Raw genomic sequence first — 20,669 nt, forward strand, 5'->3', positions numbered from 1 at the left:
AAGCCGTGTGAGGGTGCATGGTGCCCGGAGCTGGAGGATTTTAGTTCCACGGCAGTGGTCTGGAGGCCACCCCCGGGCCCATTTCTGCTAAGGAGTCTCTCGGTTTGCAGAGATGCTCTCCACAGACACTCGGCTGCTTACCTAGAATATTCTCATCCAGATGATTTTTTGCCGATTTTTTCAGTAGTTCTCGCAAAAACGCCATCAAGTAGTTGAAGACATTTTGGTGGAAGGTGGGGAGGGTAGAAATGACCTGAAAGAAGGAAAATTGGGGTTTGTCTTTTCAGTCGGTCGTCTGTCAGGCATCTGCTATATTCCAGGAACTGAGCACATGATCCCAGGACAGGAGAAAGGCTATGCAAAGAAAGCCCTGATCACTTAGCACTTGGCACAAGTGTCAAAAGAGAAGCACGGATCAAGCGCCGTGTGAATTTAGAGGTCAATATTTGAACTATGTGCTCTCAGAAGATGCAGGGGAATAGAAGACATTTTCAGCTGGGTCTTGAAGACAAGACCAGGCCTACAGAGGTGATGACTAGGGCAAGCGTAAAAAAGGCAAGAGAAGGAAAACAGTGAGATAAGGAGAAAGGACACACTGGGAAGTCAATTTTAGCAGGAGCACCACTGTTTGAACAGGTTCTAAGCCGAGAGCGGTCAATCAGGACAGAATTCAATGAGTGCTCCAGCTCTCTGCACATCATCGTTATCAGTTGGGAAGCTCATACAAGAAATATTCCCAAAGAGGTTCTGGTTCAGTGGATGTGGGGTGAGGCTCTGGAACCCGTTTGATTAGCAGGTTTTCTAAATGATTCTGCTATGGCCTGTGAACACGTGTGAACCACTAGGCCAGATCACGAAAAGTCTCGAGTATTTGCTTAAGAAAATCATTAACTGGCAATGGAGAGCCAAGTGCGGTGTTTGACCAACAGTGACATGACGATAGCTTTAGAGCACGTGGTCTGAGGGCGGTGTACCAAACAAATCAGCGGAGGGACCGCCTGAATGCAGGGCTTAGAGCCAAGGCAAGTGCACGGGAACGGAAGACGACGGGTGACAGATCAAGGGAACTGGGCATGTGGGAGGCGAGCAGAGGACGACTCAGAAATGACTCAGGTCTCCAGGTTGAGTCACTGGAATTAAGGGTGAAGCCATTCAAAGAAAAGGGAACATGAGAGGAAGAACAGGTTTGGGAAGAAAAGCTCTGGAGCGGAGTTAGAAGGACACTGCGTTTGAGGCACTGCACCCACTCTGTTCCCTCGGGCCCCAGGGGGCCCTGGGCTGCAGCACGTTTCCGCTGATGCTTTAACGCTTCCCCTCACCTGTTTACTTGCCGTGTAGTTGCCGGAACACTCCAAGCAGCTGTGGTAGGTGCTGTAGCAGATGACAGGCTCTGGCAGGCTCTCCAGGAAAAGCAGCAGGGCTTCAGCCACGGAATGATTGTTGGCGGCTTTTGGCCCATCGTTAAGGAACAGACGACGCCATACCGTGGTTAGGAAAAGGCCCAGGAATGAGCGCGTCCCTCGAGTGCTGCCTGCCCAGCCAGGCTCTCTGCTCAGAGCTGGGGTGCCAGCCTGATGCGGTGAAGGGGGCCAAGCTCTCTTTCAGCTTAGCGGGGCCTTCCTGAGTTCCTGCTATCTCAGTTGCTTAAAGCTGTAACGTCTTCTCTATGCAAACTTTTAGTAAGAAAAATATGATAGCTGAGGACACAAGACCTGATTTTGAGTCTTAAGATACTGTTCTTTCTTTTCTCTCACCTCTTAATCGTAGTCACACAAGGACACACACACATGCACACACGACTGTCTGAAGGATACAGAGGGATTCAATCATTCCAGCGTCCAAACAGTCCCTGATATGCTCAAATTCTGACCGCAGGCCTGGCTGCTGAAACAGATCTTCCTGCAAAAGGAAAGAAAGTCACAGAATCATTATATTCTCAGAAAATCAGCCATGATTTCCTGATCTAGAAATGTGATCACCAGCAAGGTGTCAAAAGGGAGCGAACAGTGTAGTGAGGCCTTTGAGTCACCCTGATAAAGAAGCTGATAAATTTAGGGCTGATGCGGCTAATTCGTCTTGCAGCCCTTCCAAGCATGCTCCCGCAACAGGTCTTTAAAGTGATAAAATGTCTATTATAAAACTATAGGGGGCACCTGGGTGGCTCAGGTGGTTAAGTGTCCGGCCCTTGATTTTGGTCCACGTCATGATCTCACAATTCATGAGATCGAGCCCCACGTTGGGCTCTGCTCTGACAGCACGGAGCCTCCTTGGGATTCTCTCTCTCCTCTCTCTGATCCTCGCCTGCTCATGCTCTTTCTCTCTCCCTCAAAATAAACATTAAAAAAAAGAACAACAACACTACAAGTATGGCATTCTACACACAGTGATAGAGGAAAACTTAAAGATGTAGCTATGTTTCCTGCAGTGTTATAGAGGGATTAACCAGAAAAAGAAAAACGTGAAGAAAATATATCATTTATAAGATGGAGAAGGTTAAAAAGGCACCTCCCTACCTTGTGAAAACAAGATTATGTCAATAAAGGTATTTCCACGAGTCCTAGCATGCCTTATACTTATTTTATTAAATGACTTAACACCATATATAACTGAATGATAATATTCTACGTATTGCTCAAAAGTTACACTTGAATGGAGCTCTACAGAGAAGGTAGATTAGCACAATACTTAAGCATGTGGTTTCTGGGGGTACCTGAGTGGCTCAGTCGGTTAAGTGTCTGACTTGGGCTCAGCTCATGGTCTCACAGTTTATGAGTTCAAGCCCTGCACCAGGCTCTCTGCTGGGCTCTCTGCTGTCAGTGTAAAGTCGGCCTTGGATCCTCTGTCCCCCTCTCTTGTCCCTCTCTCCCTGCCGTGTTCACAGTGTTTCTCTCTGTCTCTCTCTCAAAAATAAATAAACAATAAAAAAGAATGTGACTTCTGTGCTCACTTGGGCAGCACATACTCCAAAACTGGAATGATACACACAAGATTAGCATGGCCCCTGCTCAAGAAGGTGACTACTAGAGAGAGATTCCCTGAGTTCAAATCCCAATCCTACTCATTTATCAGCTTTGGGATCTTGACCAAGTTACTTAGCTTCCTGGACCTCTGGTTCTTCACCTAAGAGCCACTGCGAGAACTAAGTGAAGCAATGCTGTGAAACACTTAGAATAGTGTTTGGTACACTGTAAGAATAAATGTAAGGAGCGGGGAGAAGTGAGAAGAGAAAGCCCTAAGAATGTATGTTGTTCCCAAGGGGTAGCGCTGTGATAGACTCTAGTTTGTATTACTCTCCTCCCTATATGAAGGACTCTGTGAAACTGACCAATCTGATTTCATGCAGCCCAATCACTCTGGAAATCAGGCCTCCTGACTCAAAGCCTGGGGGCTCTATCTGGTCTCCTACCTTGGTTTGGCTCATCAAGTTAGCCCCCCTCCCATTCCTAGAAACTGGCAAGCCTTCCTCATAAGGACGGCAGGCTGACATCCTAAGAAGAATCCAGATGGTTTTCTACTTGGAGGACCCCAGAGACCAGGACGGGGAAACAGGCTGTGCCTCGAAGGCCATCCTAGGCAAGGCTGCTTCCCTTGAGGGTAATCAAGTGCTGTATGTAACAGCAAGGTCTCATGGGGGTGTGAAACATTAATTTATCCCCCGTTCACACCCTAGAGGAAGAACAGCTTTCCACAGGTTCTTTGGGGTAAAACCTTCTTACATCAGGAGTTCTTGGAGCTAATGCTCTTTCCCAAGGCAGCCTGGCCTCAGTCAGGTCTGACTGCTTAAGCCCCACGTACCTGCTGGACAGCATTTTGGTACAGGTAATCAACCATCATCCAGAGCTCTTTGGGGATCCCCATGGGGTTCTCCAACTGGATCCCATCATCCTCAGTCTGTAGTGGCATCAGAGTCTGAAAAGAAATAAAAAGCAGAGTCCAAAGGCCCACCAATGGGATGTGTGAAGGCTAGCTCTAGGAGAATACCTGACAATGGGGGCAGCGAACCCATGGAGGAAGGGAAGCCTTTCAATCCCCTAAGCAAACACTCTACAGGCAAATGAAGTCAGGGGGGAGAATCAAGGTACAAAGGTGACTTTTGAGAGTGAGGAATGGGTTGTGGCAAGCAGTTTCAATGAATCAGGTGAAATGTACATTGTCTTCTGAAAAACACATCCTGCCAGCAGCATTTCACCATCAGAACCAGGGTGAGAATGTGGTCGGGGAGGATTAGGGGACAGACTTGAGAGTCCAAAAACCTAAATGCAGGGGACAGGTCCACTGTTCACTCACCATGTGACCTGTGACCTATCACTCTCCTTACTGGGCCTCTGTTTTCACCTTATATAATGAAGAGGATAGAAATCAAGAGTCCCTAAATCATAAAAATGCACTGGAATGGGGGAAATGCATATCACCATAAATCTGCTCTAAATTGGTCCCCTTGTACTCGAATTCTCTCCAGAGGAGCCTTCTGCGTCTCAGAAAATTTAGCTCCCGATGAAGAATGACCAAGTGATGATTGAAACAAAAACAGGAATAAAATCAGAGGCCAGGGAAGCTTCACATCTTGGTATCCATGGCTGAGTTTCTCTAATGAATTATGTATGAAAGACAGAGATTATCTTGTTTGACTGGCTCAGCTGCTACAGTTCTAGATAGTTCCCTGTGGCACGTAACTCACCAGCTCTCTAATAGTTTGAAGCGGCAGGTCCGAGATGGGCTCCCTCATGTAGCACAGCGTATGAATGGGAGATCCAAAACAGCTGGGCACGTAGTTCCCAGACACGGACAAAAAGTAATCCTTTCCCCTGTCCAAGTGCAAAACCAGAATGTCTTCAATTTTGTCTTCACCTGAGTTGAGCTTTGTAGCCGTGGTCTTATTTACAAATAGCTCCAGTTCGATCTCAATGGCGGAATCTGAAGAATAACATCAAAAGTAATGTTGGCTGGTGAAGGGCCAAGAGGAAAGGGGACAGAGGGGGCAAGGATCAGGCGCAAGGGGCTGGGAAAGGAAATAAGACAAATCAGCCAACCAACAAGTATGTATGTGCTCAGCACTCAGAGGACACATGAACAAGGAGTTTATAGGTCAAGTGGGAATACAAAAACAAACAAAAACATGTGCAAGAGGCCACTGCTATGAAATTCAAGGAGCACAGCTCAAGTTAGAATTATTAATACAATCGAAGGCATGGATCAAGGTGCTTGCCCTGGGCCAGGTCAGAAGACACTTGATCCAGCAGAAAATATAATGCGAATATCAGCCTGCGAACTGTCCACAAAACAGGCTCAATCCCTCTGCCACACAGCACGACACAGAGTGCAAAGGAGCAGTCAGGGGAAAGACATGAATGGTACATTCCAGGGGCAGATATAATTTCTGGATTACCACCCCATTATCTTTCCCTACAAGAGCAGACGCTGGGAGCTGATTACAGTGAGGCAGACAGTGAAAATGGGTCCTTCGACAACAGCACCTGCTTCCCAGAGGTCTTCTGTCTTCTCTTTCTGTGAAATTATGGAACACACAGATGGCTGAGAAAGGTTTTCAAGCTGAACTCCTGCCCTTGACTGTTTTTCTATCTTATTCATGGATGGTTCACATCCACAGGGCTTTTAGAAGTTTCGATCAGACAACAAAACACTCAGGAACAAAAAAGCTTATTTTAGGAAAACAGGCAGGCAGGGTAGAGTGTTCCCCAAACCAGTAACCGGGAAGCTGGGAACGGAGGCCTCACCTGGCAGGAGGAAGCCTCTGCTGGGGTTGGCATTCAGCCACTGCTTGCAGTAGGACTCTTCGTCAGGCTTGTTAATGAACTCAAACTGACAGGGCACTTGTCCATTATGAATTGTAAAGGACTGTACTTGCAACTGCATGTACTTCACATTCTGAAAACAGAACTGGGGGCAAGACCAGGACCCATCAGACCACTGTCCTCTTCTCGGCAACCTGCCCAGCCACCCCAACCAGGCAATCTTTGCCCTTTCTGAAAGAAAATGAAGGACTGCCTCTTTTGAATCACATTTCTGCTTTAGGCATCTACCAGGGAGGCCACAGCTCCACTAAAGGCCAGTTGGATGTTTTACCCAGGAACGCAAAAACTTCGTGTTGCTTTATAAATAGATTTCCTAAAGGAATCAAAGTTCAAATCTTCTATATCCGAAGACCATTTCCAAAATACCCTTTACAAAGTACACCCCCAAACGTGAAGACTAAGCACATCTTTCCAAGTAGTTGGACATCTAGGGCATTAAAAATACCCTCACCCTAAATCGCCATTTGGTTGGCTTCTTGGTATTGTCCATTCCAAATGATCTAGGCTGTAGCTCTTCCATGAAAAACCTTCAGCCCTAACTTGACTTCCTCCACTGCCCATCCCTTTTCTACACTGCCTTGCCTCCCACCAACACGTGTGTACCCAAGCAATTCAGACTCCATTTAATCTCAGTCAGAGCAAAATATCAGGAGGAAGAAAATCCCCCTGCGAGAATACCTACCCAGTTACACTAAAATCAAACACAACACCTTTTAGCTCATCTATGCCATCGTTTAGTTCATGAATGGCCCATGTATGGGTGAAACATATGAGCCACAAAGGTGAAAGGCTTCTGATGTAGACGATCAGGAGATGAACATCATCTAAACCAACCCCTCCTCTCAACCAACATCAGCAGCCTCGCTTTCACTAGCGGCAGCCCATCAGCCAAGAAGACTGGAGCCCAGTGGTCGGATAGGTGCCTCCTAGAATTCCGAGCCCTTGCAGGTGAGACTTAAGTTCTATGAATAGAACATGCCCTTCCTACCTCTCGCTTGGAAAGGGACACAGAAGGAATGTTGGCATTTTCCATCTTATCCAGGGAACGCACAATCTCCTCCAGAGTCTTGCGGTAACGTTCTTCGTTGACCACCTTCACCTGAGAGGGAGACATCAGAGCCCGAGTTGCCTTCTGCCCATTTCCTCCTTTTCAGTAAAGAAGACACACACAATATTGGGAAAGAGCAGTTGAGAGCCGCACAGAAAGTGAGGACTAAATAGATTTAATTAATCAACAAAGAATCCAATTAACAATAGTCTCAGAAGGGTCCTTCAGAGGCTGAAGTTGTGGTAAAGCCAACCGCTTCCTGATTAGCAGAGAGAAGACGCTGGAGCGTAAGCTTGGATGGGAGCCCTGCCAGGTCATAGACCTAGGGCAGAAAGATGCTCAGTGCCTTTGTTGCTGTCAACAGGCCTGCAGCGAGAAACTTCTCTAGGGTCTGATTTAACGTGGCATTTCTCAAGCTTTTGTAACCTGTGCTCCAGCAGCTAAGATTTTGCCAGGCTTTCCCTTCCAAATAGTGAATTATGAACATAATTTTTGTCACTTTCCAATAATAAAACTTTATGATATCCGTTAGGCTTTTTTCAAGCCACCCACACGCTCACGGATTCTGATATGCCTCTACCTAAACCCTCAAAAATTGGTAAAATGAAGAAACAGAAGTCACAGAAGAGATAATAAAGAGATGTTCAATCTCACTGGCAATCAAGGAAATGTAATCTATAATAATGACGTATCTTCTTCTTTTGGCCCATTGGGTTGGCAGAAATTTCAGACTGATAAAATTCAGTATTACCCAGGATGTGGGAAATAAGCTCCTACAGGGTCAGCAGAAGTGGGAGGAGGAGGGAGATCTACCTTTAGTGACATAGAAAAATCTAAGACATAGTCAGTAGGGAAAAAAATGTTCTCTCAGGACAATACGCATAAGGTGATCTCTTTTACAAAAAGAAAAACCATCCTCTATGTTGTACATAGAATACTGACACATTTGTAAATGCATAGAAAAAGGCCTAGAAAGACACAGTCCATTAAAAAGAAAAAAACAAAGAGGAACGTCCATGTATGGAGAAATACATAGGAGAAATTACCAAAATAATTATGAATTGGATTTAAATTAAAACATTGTTTTCAATTTTTTTTTTAATTTTTAAGTATTCACTACACCCAGCATAGGGTTCGAACTCACAGCCCCAAAATCGAGTCACGTGCTCTACAGGCTGAGCCAGCCAGGCGCCCCTAAAAACATTTAAAAGCTTTTACACACTCAGGTGGGGAGGAGGAGACCAAAACGACAAAAGCAGTGATGAGAACCAGTTCCCTACAGAGTGATTGCAACGGGGGTCAGCTGCCCACCTACCCCAATGTCAAACACTGAGCTGACAGGCTTGTGGTCACTGGTCTTCAGGGCCATGTGACTCTGGTAACTCAGCTGAGTGATGTTCTTCCCTTTCCAGAGGACGCGGTCACACCAGGCGGGAGCACGACACTTCTCACTGAAATGCAAAGGCTGCGCTGGGGGCCCACACAGGCGCATCAGTACCCAGTGCCTGGCCGGCACCCTGGCTCGGCTGGGGAGACAGGACAGGGCCTTCACGTGCATGTGCATGCAGGCTTGGGGATCCGAGAAGGCACAGCGCTTCGGGCCCATCCGAGGATAGTATGTACCCTGTGGGTGTCACCCAAAACAGCTGCGAGGGCTCCAAGCCAAACACAGTGCAGAATGATTCTCTGCTCTTTACCCTCCTATGGGGACAAGATGAAAAAGGCAATCTGGAAGTAGGTACTCTGTGGTCCTTAAAAGACGGTGGTTTAAACTGGCTCTGAATTCCTTCCACCTAGGTTAGAATCCTGGCGCTACACTTGCCCATTTGGGAGTCTCTTTATTTCTGATCTCTTTTTTTTTTTAAGGTTTTTATTTTTAAGTAATCTCTACACCCACCGTGGGGCTTGAACTCACAACCTCAAGATGAAGAGTTGCATGCTCCAGGTGCCCCTTGAGAGGCTCTTGGATTTGTGTATACCTCTGTTCCCCAATCTAAGAATTGAGGATAATAAATCACACCTACCTCCCCTGGCTGTTGGGAAAATTAAATGAGGTCACAGAAGTGTATGACATAATGTGAGGCATGCCATAAGCACTAAGAAAAAGGATAAACTCCTATGTAGTGACAAGTGCAAGCTAAGCTGCTTAGGATCATCCTCTCACCCTAAGCATAACTGAAAAGTAAAGTATTGTGGAACAAAGCCTAAGACTGTCTAAAAGAAAACATGTGGGAAGGCAGGGCTGCTAGATGAGCAGATACTAAGGGAAAATGTTTAACCAGAGCATAAAATGCAGAGAAGTCATAGGACTCCTATCTCCTTCTCTAGGACCACAGGGGCAAGGGCTTCCCGAAATTTCTGGATTTCCATTTGCGCCCCTCTACCCCCACCTACCTGGTGTCCCAGTCGTCGGAGCCAGTATCATACTTATACGTGGGCTGGAATGTGAGCTCGCCTTCAATGAAGCCTTCAAAGACTGCCTTGGCAGTGACCTGAGTTTTCAGCTGTAAAAAGGGGGGCAAGGGGGAAAAATAACAACAACAACAAAACAAACAAACAAAAAAAAACCCCTCAAAATAAAAAAGTGAAACCTTGAATTAGCAGAGGAAAGGGCTTTAATCTGGAAGTCAGCCCTAACCCAAAGGGAAAGGCCCATGAGAAAGTTATTCTGTAAGATTCTGAGAACGAAATCCTAGGAAGGGGAGCAAACTGACCATTCCTTTGCCTGCTGTACAGTTTTGAAGGCTCTTTTCTAAGAGTGTAACTGCATTGAAGGGGCCTGAGTACCATCTTGCTGAGCTGTCCCTAAGAGGGTCAGGTACCAACAGACATAGAGCTTTTCCTTCCAAGTATCAGACATTTCGTCTACATAACACAGTTGTTCCCGCTGTACACGGAAAGAGAACTACATGGAAAAGGGTCTGGAAAGATACAATCCAAAAGGCAAAGGGAACTTTCATGTATGTAGAAAGCGATAGAAGTATACCAAAACAAGTAGGAATTAAATTTAAATTTAAACGGTTCTCTAAAGCAGTTTACCAAATGTGGATTGGTATGGAGTTATGTGAATTGGGGAAAGTTCTGTGCCTTGGTTTCCCCCCCTGCGAATTCTGGATCGGTAATAGAGTCTGCCTGCCGGCACTCTTGGAAAGAACTGTCAGCTTAGAATAGTGCCTGGTGCATCCTGGGAATAGCCAGCATTCCTCCGGCTGCGCTCATTTTAGGCGCTCCTTCCAGAGCACTCTCTCAGCGAGATGAACAATCACAGGTGCTCCTGTCTCCTCCCCAGGGGCCCAAGCCTGGCCTGGCGTGCGCTGGTGAAGAACTGTCAGCTAGCACTGGACACAGGGGGTCAACTATTCAGGGGACTATAGGTGCCAAATTCCCCCAAAATAGGAATGCCTAAAAAAAAAAAAACTATTACAGAAAAGTCCACAGAAATAATAAAAATGTAGACAGTAATGTAAGACTGAGTCTTAAATCAGTATGTATAGACCTTAAAACCATCTGGAAAGCAGAGAATACACCAAATAGGCACTGTTACTTGATGAAAGACCAGAAAAGAAGGCAAAAGGAGGGGAGTAGGACACCATCCGGGAAACCAGAATGCCTCACTCCAGAATACAGATGCAATAAACAGGTATAGAGCAGACTGGCTTAATGCCGAAATAAGAATAAAAGAAAAAAATATATAAGGAAAGGAAAGGAACTGCAGAGAAAAATGGGTTGAAGAGGAGATGATTCCATAAAAGACACGACAAAATTGAGATTTTTTTCCCCCTCTGACTGATGTGCACAAGGGGACAAAAAGGTTCAGAGAAAGACTGAGACTGGTGACAATAAGAACGTGGCTACAGACTAAAAAGAAAAGGGACTTGAACCTTCTGAACAAGCACCTGAGTGGTTCTGAAACCTACAGGGACAAGTGGCCTCAAGGAAGCCAGTGAGACACACATGTCTCTTGTCCCGTGAGATGGCTCAGGCTCTGAGCAAGAAATGCTGACCCAAACCACGGTGGAGAATAGCAGGTTCCAGAACCGGCTCCTGGCGGGGGTGAAGAAAGCTGCTCTGGAGAAAGAGCTGTCGTGTACACTGGACAAGCCTGGTTGAGGATCAGGAGGGGGCAGGGGGGGCTCACTCGGAAAAGAATTTAACAAATCATCTTAAACATGCCAAGGATCCCTATGAGAAGCTTGGCACCCTTTTAGCCCCCTCTTGAACAAATGCCTGAACAAGCAAGCACCAGGGAAAGGGGGAGTGGGGGAGAGAGGCTGAGAACATACACACTCCTGCCCCCAAGGGGCATGAGGCGCCTCGAGGGAAGAGCCGATGGGGAGGCAGCCATGGACGAGGGAACGTGGATGGGAAGAGAAATGACTGGCCATCAGCTCCTCAGGGAAGCCTGCCCAGCGGAGGAAGAAGAGGCCGAGGGTTGGGAAGCCAGGCCTTCTCGTGCCCTCACAGCGGCGGGACAGCCGCCTAGGAGGGTGGGGGGCCGTGTGTACCTGATCATGCGCGTACAGCTTTTTGAAGGCCTTCTCTTCGATGAGCTTTTTCACTGTTTCCACATCCAGCTCTTCTATCCTGTAGTTGAGGTCCCCCAGCCACAAGACCACACTGTGAGGACAGAGCACAAGGTCATGGCTTAGGCGGGACTTCCTCCATCCTCGCCAGTGTGCTTCTGACAGAAGGCCCCTGAGGCTCGGCTTCTTGGGAGCTGGGAAGGGAGGGACTCAGCTGTTGGGGAAATCTTTTCCTTGCCACTCCATTTCACGCCACGGCTAACGTGCTGCTGGCTCCAGGGCCTTGCTCCAGATTCATGAGCAATGGTCTTGAGTTGTCCTGGACTACTTTACTCTCGTATAATTGAAAAGACAGTCTAATCAGGTCTAAAAGCAAGACCACCAGTCACCTCATTCCTGGGAAGACGCGCCAAAGATCAAATATTGGGTGGCACATCAACTGCTCAGGGACCCCAAACCAGATGATGCCATCGGGTCGCCTCTGTGCACATCACAGTCCACAAGACACACTCTCCGCCTTTGTTTCTAGAGCTGAGTTCCTCTGAAACAAAGCTCAACCTTCACGGGGGAGTCTGAGTTTAACCCCCACTATCTTCGGTTGGCTCTTTGTGCAAAGCGTGACAGGTGTTTTATTCCACCCACTGCTTTGGGAGAAGGCTAGCCGAGCATTCCCGATGACCGTGCACATCCCATCAAGTCCGCTACTGCTCTATCTGAAGCCAGCAGCCAGGAACTGGAGAGCGCAGAGCAGCAGACACACACCACAATGAATGCATCCACAGGCTCACGGCAGACAGACTGACATGCAAGCTGCCACCTCCCCAACTAGGGTGCTGGAGGATCGGCAGAATGGAAGACACACTCCCTGCTGGGGTCCCCGGAGAAGAAAAGCCATCCTGTCAGCTTCCAGAAGGCCAGTGAGCTCAAGACAGTGCCACCACCACAGCAGGCGGGATGAGAGGCTTGAATCGGGGTGCTTCCTGGCAGACATCGTGCCCCCAGTGGCTTCTTCCTTTTTCTAAAAGAAGTGGCACAAGCTTCAAGTGTTACTGTAAAGCCCGGGATCCTAATATGCCTCGAATTCGGACATACAGGAAGTTTTAGAGATAAAGGGAACAAAGATCAGCACGAGATTGTCCAAGCAGCTGTGACTACAACTTTGTAATGCTGAATCAAGAGGTTCAAGACTAAGGGAAGGCGGACTACCGCGGTCCGGTCTCCATCACATACGCTTCTGGAAAGGACGGACAGATAGAATCTTAAAACATGCTTCTAAAACCTGGGCTTGAGAAGCTTGCTCTTTGGTTGCTTCCCGCATGATGTTTATCGAGGCAGACCTGCGTTAAAATAAATCTACACTTTCTAGGGACCAATGACGCAGGACAAAGGTTTTGGAGGTCTGCCAGATGGGGAGCTGGGAAACTGAACACCTCAGGGGACTTAACCCGCGTGTAAGCGAGCGCTGGCTGGAGCTCCCGCTCGGGCTGTGGGAGGCCTCCCCTCTCACCCCCGATGAAACAGGGGGGCCCGGGCTCTGCACAGCAGGAGCGGTGAACTGCTTGGGTTCCACGCCCAGACTCACTCGTGCTTGCTGATGGTGAGAGGGGGGAGGCCTGGGTCAGCCTGACAGAACTGCATTCGAGAACAGATGTCTTTATAGTCCTGGTTCCTCCGCTCACACTCCTCCGTGTGCGCCGCCAGGTGAGAGTTCACGACACAGATGCTGGTGTTGTGGAGCTGGAACCTGATGGCCACTCCTCCTTTGTTACCCTACGAGAAAGAGCCCCACAGAGTCCGAGTCACAACCTCATCGGGTCAGTCACTCCCACCTGCACACGTTCAAAATCAGTCCTCTTCAGAATAACCCTGACAGGGAAATGTAGCAGAGTTACTGTCTGTATTTTGACAGGTAAGAAGACGAACCCAAGAGTCACTGGCTAGAGTGACCAGGCAGTCGGTGGCGAAGCGGAATCCACTTTTCACAAAGTCACAGGCAAACCCCACGCTTGCCCTTCTCCGCAGGAAGCCAAGCTCTTGCGGCAGAGCCTAAAGCTGGGACTGTAGGAGCCTCAAGACAAGAAAACTGCAAACCTGTTATCGGCATTCTCTTTTTTTGACAGAGAGACAGAGAGAATCTCTCTCTCGAGAGGTCTGACCCAATGAACCGTTAAGATCATGACCTGAGCTGAAACCAAGAGTTGGGCGTTTAACTGACTGAGCCGCCCAGGCGCCCCCAGCGTTCTTTCTTTACCTTGGTTTCCCAACAGAGTCTCTGTAACAGATTTCATGGGTGAAGTGGGCAGACCAGCCAAAGGCTCTAGTGTGGAGTGGACACAGGGATACGTGCTAATGGGGCAAGGCAGCCAGCAGTTCGCTAAAATCCGACTTCTGAGTAGCCCGCTGCATCCAGCCGTGCCTGAGCGCCCCGTTCATCCTGCCAAACAGGCACCGGCGTGCGTGCAGTCACGGTAGCAGGAGAGGTAGTGTCAAAACCCTAGGGGTCAAGGCCATTGGTGTGCCGAGCATAGCAAGCGAAACCTCACCATCCTCCCCATGATTCCTGTCCCCACGGTCTCCGCTTCCACCTCAGAGATGTGCGCCGCATGTTCCTGCTTGACATACAACAGCAGCATAATCCCAACCAGTCGGATGAGCTTCACCTGGACAATAGAGCCAAACACTCAGGTCACAGCATGAAACAGCGTTGAAAACGGAAATTAATGTCCCAGAGGAAAAGCAGTCTCGAAGCTGGCTCCGGAGGCTAACATGTCTCCTTTTTCAGAACAGGACACGGGGTAATCACCTTTCAGCTCACTGAACATGCTACGTGATACCGCGGACAGCCTCCCGGGGCCAAGACCTGCGTCATTCCTACCCAAAGCACCTCTTCCGGAGGACTTGGAACTGAAATAATCAGGACTGGCTTATGATAAGCCAGGACTTTTACTTCACAGGAAAAGTCAAGAACGGTCTTAGAATTTCCCTGCATGGCAACATAAAATGAAAGGTCACTGACCCCCTCTTACCTTTGCGTACTTGGCACCTGGATGAAGACCTTCTGATACAGCTTTAAACCACTCTTCTTCCTTCGGGGTATCGTGGAAGAAAAAGGCTTCCTTACTCAGGTCAAGCTCCTGGAACCTGTTATAAGCAGCAAGTAGTCAGACAGAGAAAGGTCACGGGCCAAACAACATCTCCTCAGGTTGGTGTAGATGCGTGTGTCCTAGCTCTCCAGCTAAACCGCAGGGCCCTCAAGAGGGGAGAAAAATGAACACTTGGAGCCAAGGGACTAAATGCTAAGGAACCAACAGCACTTTCAGCCATTTTCTCTCCATAACCAGCCGGTGAAGCAGCTGGAAGCATCTCCATTTCACACCCGAGCCCACTAGTTCACACAACCACCAAATGGCAAACTGAGGGCCACACCTAGGTCTATATAAATTCCAAATTCTAGGCCCTTCCCAGTTTACATACAGGCTTCTTTGCTGCCCCAACCTATCCATAGTGCCCAGGGCAGTGGTAAGAAAATAGAAAAATGGAGGGGGGAAAAAAAAGACTGATGGGGCTTTTTAAAAGCTACCCTTCCTTCCTTGCCAAAAGATATCTTTGCTTTATGACCAACAAAGTGCTATTTTTTAACATTTTATTTATTTTTGAGAGAGAGATAGAGATAGCATGAGCAGGGGAGGGTCAGAGAGAGAGGGAGACACAGACTCCGAAGACAGGCTCCAGGCTCTGAACTAGCTGTCAGCACAGAGCCCAACGCGGGGCTCGAACCCACGAACTGTGAGATCATGACCTGAGCTAAAGTCAGACGTTTAACCGACTGAGCCACCTAGGCGCCCCAAAGTGTTGAATGTCTAAATGATGAAAGTCAGTTCAAGGTGTAGTGATTTTAATAGGAGAGTTACCCTAACAATTAAATAATAGCATTTTGGGGCGTCTGGGTGGCTCAGTTGGTTAAGCGTCTAAATTCAGCTCAGGTCATGATCTCATGGTTTGTGAGTTTGAGCCCCACATTGGGCTCTGTGCTAATAGCTCAGAGCCTGGACCCTGCTTCAGACTCTGTGTCTCCCTCGCTCTCTGCCCCTCCCCCGCTCATGCTCTGTCTCTCTGTTTCAAAAATAAATAAAAACTATTAAGAACTTTTATTTAAAAAGTAAATAAAACTTTTTAAAAATAATAATAGCATTTAAACGCCAAGCACATCACTTTAATGGTGCCAGAAATTTGTTTACCACGAGGAAGAACATCAAACAGAGAAGCAGCTGTTATTAAGCACATGCTCATTTTTCACCTGCTGCAAAAATGCAGTTATACATTCAGTTATACAGGGTCCCTGTCCCTTCAACCCCAGTTGTACTTTCTCGAGATACAGAGACGACCGAGAAGAGAGGCACTCACCCTACACAGTACACATCTGGGGCCTCAATGCCATGGCTTAGCCAGGGCTGGAGGCATTCTTTGGGGGACTGGCCATTCACATTGTATGTTCCCACAAAAAACCTGTCAACAAAGAGAACCGATGAATCACTTGGGGGACTATGAAGGTGACAGGAGAAAGCATCCTATGCTGACTTTGCCCAGTTTCAGTCTCTTTGGAGTAGAATTCTAAGGCAAGAAACATCACACCTAACCTAGACCAAAGACTGTGGCACCAAACGGTGACTTGCAGTCTGCCATGGTATTTGGTGCTTTCATGAGGACTTCAAACAGGATGCGCCTACTCTGAACATTCCTGTTTAGCTTTAAAACACGTTAGAGAGCCATAATCCACAAAATGATTCTTCACCTTGTGTATGCTAGGGAACTGGGGGGGAAAAAAAAAAAAGAAGAACCTTGTTACTTTCAGAAGGAGAGCAACAGCAGTGTTCACAAGTGACTCTTTATATACCTGGCAACAATATTACCTTGTGGTATAGTCCTAGTGCACGGATTTAAAAAGGTCTGGCAGAATCTGCAACCTCTATTCAGTTCACTTCCAGTAATCCCGTCTAAAAAGATTACCAAACATTAACTTCAATTCACTAACTTCAATTTAAAGGACTTCTTCAGGGGCACCTGGCTGGCTCAGTCAGTTAAGTGTCTGACTTCAGCTCAGGTCATGATCTTGTGCTTTGTGATTTCGAGCCCCACATGGGGCTTTCCACTCTTAGCACAGAGCCTGCTTCGGACCCTCTGTCTCCTTCTCTCTCTCTGCCCCTCCCTCGAACATGTGCTCTCTCTCTCTCAAAAATAAACAAACATATAAATAAAGGACTTTCTTCATGCACATGTGCTCTCTCTCTTTCTCTCTCTCTAAAACAAAAAAATAAATGACTTTCCTCAAAGGCTAGGAATGACCAAGAGATATGCAAATTTCAGAATATCATTCCTTCTTCTGGCCCTTATATCTCTTCAAATATTGCTATAACTTTTTGCAAGTTGTGTCACTGCCGCTCTACCACACTACCACCTGCCCGGCCAGAAAAGGCACAAGAATAAATGCCTACCAATGAAGAGTGAAAGGAAATGATCATTTCGAAAATGACGGGACTCTATAGAAGGATTTGCTTCCAAATCCAGGGTATGGAGGTGGGGGAAGTGCTTACATTTCAGACAGCTGAGAGATCATCTTGCTTTGAAAACAGTCCACCCCGTTAGCTACCTGAAGTTCTGGATATAGGTATAATCCTCTTCTTTCTGCACTAGATGTGATTTCACTATTGTATCTCGCAGCCCGAACTTCTGAATTGATAAAATATGAGCCTTGTCTGATACTGTGATAGTGGAGGCACGAACCATGTCACTGATGTCAGACTTGGATTTATTCTGTCTAGAAAAACAAACAAACAGAAATTTACCATATTCTGATGAGTCTCCCCATGACAAAATATGTGAACATAAAGTTACAAGTTTCCAAAGTTAAAACAGGCCAAAGTCAAAGACAACACTATTTCTATGTGCAATTAAATAAACTTATATGTTGTTGACTGTATAGCACACCGGTCCCGAGATTTTCTGATAGAGATCTCAGATCGGGGTGGGGAGCCTTGAAGACATTCTGATTTAATCCCTTTCTTTTTCAAATAAGACAAATGAGACCTAGCATCATCAATGGTCCATCCAGTTAGATGGCCACAGAGTATGGATTACAACCCAGATTTGACAATGCTCTTTATAGACTCTAATGCTTCATGTAACGAGACTATAAAACTATCCAGATCCTTTGACTTGACAATTCTGCTGTATCTCTATTTCACAAGAATAATCAAAAATAAAAGAACAAGAAAATCTATATTTCCTTTTTATTTGTGCAGTTTTAACAGTCATACTAAAAATTATTCAAATGCCAACATTTAAAGTTAAGCAAAATAGGGGCACCTGGGTGGCCTTCTTCCACCCAGAAGTGGATGAGCTAAGCATCCAACTTCAGCTCAGATCATGATCTCACGGTTCATGAGTTTAAGCCCCATGTCAGGCTCCAAGCTGTCAGCACAGACCCCGGAGCCTGCTTCAGATTCTGTGTCTCCCTCTTTCTCTCTGTCCCTTCCCCACTTGTGCTCTCTCGCTCTCTCTCTCTCTCTCTCTTTCTCTCCCTCCCTCCCTCAAAAACAAACATCAAAAAAATTTTTAAGTTAAGTAAAATTTTAAATTTGACACATTCAGCTAACATAATCCTAATAACTGCACAGAAATTTTTGTTGATGATTACTTACTGAATTAAGATATACAAAGCACCCACAACTTCTGACACTAAATAAATACCATATAAATATCTGGTATTATATCAAGTACATACTAATTAAAAGTGAGCTGAGAATGACAGATCTAGCTATCATTTAACGTTCAGAGATTCCAGGGCGCCTGGCTGGTTCAGTCGGTGGAGTGTACCACTCTTGATCTTGGAGTCATGAGCTCAAGACGAACGTTGGGTATAGAGATTACTTAAAAATAAATAAGTAAAACTTAAACAAAAATAAATAAAGTTCAGGGATTATTCATTGCTGCTTCAGTGCATAATTAAAATATTAACACAAATAAGCAAGTTTTTAATCTATCTTGACCAGATGATTCCAGCTATGATCAGTAGGGGGCACTGGTGTACAGGCTAAATATAATAGCACATCAGAAAAAAAGAAAAGGGAACATAAAAACGGAAAAAAGTATCTTCAGAGTCCAGAAACTCCTAAAAGATTGGTTGGGAGAAATAAAAATGTTTCTCATCTTCTACATTTCTAAGGTAGGGTTAGACTGCCAGCTTCAAACCCTAAATAGGCTACTTGCTAGGTCTGGATCTAGCAATTCTATAAAGTCCCTTCTTCACCTGTTTCTGTAGCTGTAAAACAGAGAAGATAATAGAACCAATGTCTTAGTTTAAAATAAGATAATTCAGGTGAAAAGGCAGAGCGGGGCATACATAGTAAATGCTCAGGAAGTGTCCAACATCTCCTAAGCCAGCCACCCTGGGCCAACTTACATCATGCACAGTAACGGTCTCAGTTCTACAATAAGGAAAACTGTGGCCCTAAGAGGCACAAATGAAGGGAGAGTGCATTACCTTGTAAGTAAGTTGTCTGTTGTATCCTGACCCCAAGAGCTTTGGTCCACAAGCAGGCTTTTCCCATCTGACCTCGAACCATCAAAGTCAAAAACGCCTAAAGGGAGGGGGATGGAATGAAAACACACTTACATATACTTTAATATACAGATCTCCACTTCTCAAACTGTAGTCTATCAATCACTGGCTGTCCACATACTGCTTGAAAGCAGAGGAAAGGTCTATGCTGGTGTCTGAGTAAAGCTCCCAGAGCATAGAGAGAGGGAGGAAAAACCAAGCATTTCATCCAGAGATCTTTACTTCTGAAACCTAAATATCCCACTGGTCTGACTTCCTTTTCCTAGAAACAGAGTGCATTACAGAAAGAATCAAACTGAAATCTCCAGACCTAAGCTCCATCACCAGCTCTACTATTTACTGACCTCTTGACTTGGGGCAAGTCATCCAACCTCTTAATGTCAGTGATTGGACCTACCCTGCCCTTCTCACAGGTTTACTGTAGGGATCAAATAGTTGACATGTGAGTAAGAACTTTGGAACCACACAGCATACTATGAAATATACTTTACAGCATATTATGAAATATATCTCACTACCATTTACTCCAACTGAGACTTCAAGTTCAAGGAGGAAAGAGGCAAGGGTCAGAGATGTAACACTAGAAAGGATCTAATAAGTGCTCTAGAAGATGAGAAGCACTTGTCATTGTTAACAAATTCCCTCAAAAACCAAAGAGCACACCAAGAACTTTCAATAAATAAATAGATACTTGGGGACAGTTATTAAACCAAGATAAACCTGAAAAGGAAAATTAATCTTCCAACAGTTTCTTTGCCCCTTAAAAGCCCAATCTGTGAGATGCCTAGGTGTCTCAGTCGGTTAAGTGTCCAACTCTTGATCTTAGCTCAGGTCTTGTTCTCAGGGTTGTGAGTTCAAGCCCCATGTTGGGCTCTACACTGGATGTGGAGCCTACTTAAAAAATAAATAAAGATAGATAGATAGATAGATAGATAGATAGCCAAATCTCTTGTCAACAGAAAACAGCCACAGAAAGATGCTGTTTCAACACACAAGTTACAAGGAGCATTGGAGGCATGAAACATCACGAAAGAATTCTGCCCTGAAGACTATTACTAAACATGGATTTTTCAACCACGCATTCATAGGAACCACAAAAAATAACAAATATTGGAGGTAAACACACACACACACACACAAATTTGAAACATGAGAAAAATTACATTTCAATACCTCCAATCAATCAACAAGGTCTTTCAATTTTGCCTCTCAAATCAATATATTCCAATGTCTCCTTACTGGCCCATGTTACCAGTGTCTCCCATGAATGACTTCAAAAACCTGATAATAGTCTCCCGGTCTCCTTTCTCACCCCATTTCTGACCCAAAGTCTACACTGTGGCCACAGGATTATTATTATTTTTTTTTTTTTAAGGAAGGCTAATCACTTCACTTAAAATCTGTTAAAAGCTTTCCATTGGATAGACCCAAACCTCCCAGTATGGCTGCCAACTCTCCTTCTCGTCTGAATCCTGCCCACCTGTCCATGTGCACCTCTCACCACAGGCCTCTGGCTCCCTACCCCCTTGATAGTCACAGTCTGAGTATATTAAAGTCAATGCAGTTATATCATGATCTCATCAGAAACCCACTTCCTTCTTCCTCATTTTGCTTTACACAGCTAACGCCTACCCATCCTGGGGCCAGGGATCAGCAAACTTTTCTGC

At 46.0% G+C, this 20,669-nt stretch overlaps 1 protein-coding gene and 1 non-coding gene across 4 annotated transcripts in view; one reads left to right on the forward strand and one right to left on the reverse strand.

Annotated features, from left to right (window-relative positions):
* Positions 1-20,669, reverse strand: part of INPP5B (inositol polyphosphate-5-phosphatase B) — a 48,192-nt gene that overhangs the window by 332 nt on the left and 27,191 nt on the right. For all 3 annotated transcript variants that reach the window (XM_077753147.1, XM_077753146.1, XM_077753145.1), the window contains 16 exons: positions 18,925-19,021; positions 17,032-17,199; positions 15,789-15,890; positions 14,411-14,525; positions 13,928-14,044; positions 12,967-13,154; positions 11,367-11,478; positions 9,256-9,365; positions 8,177-8,312; positions 6,802-6,912; positions 5,736-5,898; positions 4,679-4,914; positions 3,796-3,909; positions 1,815-1,899; positions 1,320-1,447; positions 142-253 (listed from right to left, as the gene is read on the reverse strand). In XM_077753147.1, the coding sequence (XP_077609273.1) occupies positions 142-253; positions 1,320-1,447; positions 1,815-1,899; positions 3,796-3,909; positions 4,679-4,914; positions 5,736-5,898; positions 6,802-6,912; positions 8,177-8,312; positions 9,256-9,365; positions 11,367-11,478; positions 12,967-13,154; positions 13,928-14,044; positions 14,411-14,525; positions 15,789-15,890; positions 17,032-17,199; positions 18,925-19,021 (2,094 nt within the window). The remainder of the gene's footprint in view (positions 1-141; positions 254-1,319; positions 1,448-1,814; positions 1,900-3,795; positions 3,910-4,678; positions 4,915-5,735; positions 5,899-6,801; positions 6,913-8,176; positions 8,313-9,255; positions 9,366-11,366; positions 11,479-12,966; positions 13,155-13,927; positions 14,045-14,410; positions 14,526-15,788; positions 15,891-17,031; positions 17,200-18,924; positions 19,022-20,669) is intronic.
* LOC144222670 (U6 spliceosomal RNA) lies at positions 2,940-3,043 on the forward strand. Its single transcript, XR_013332458.1, has one exon. It is a non-coding gene; the product is annotated as a U6 spliceosomal RNA (small nuclear RNA).

Source organism: Crocuta crocuta, unplaced genomic scaffold (assembly GCF_008692635.1).
Source record: "Crocuta crocuta isolate KB4526 unplaced genomic scaffold, BGI_CrCroc_1.0 scaffold303, whole genome shotgun sequence".
In the NCBI taxonomy this organism is placed as follows: Eukaryota; Metazoa; Chordata; class Mammalia; order Carnivora; family Hyaenidae; genus Crocuta; species Crocuta crocuta.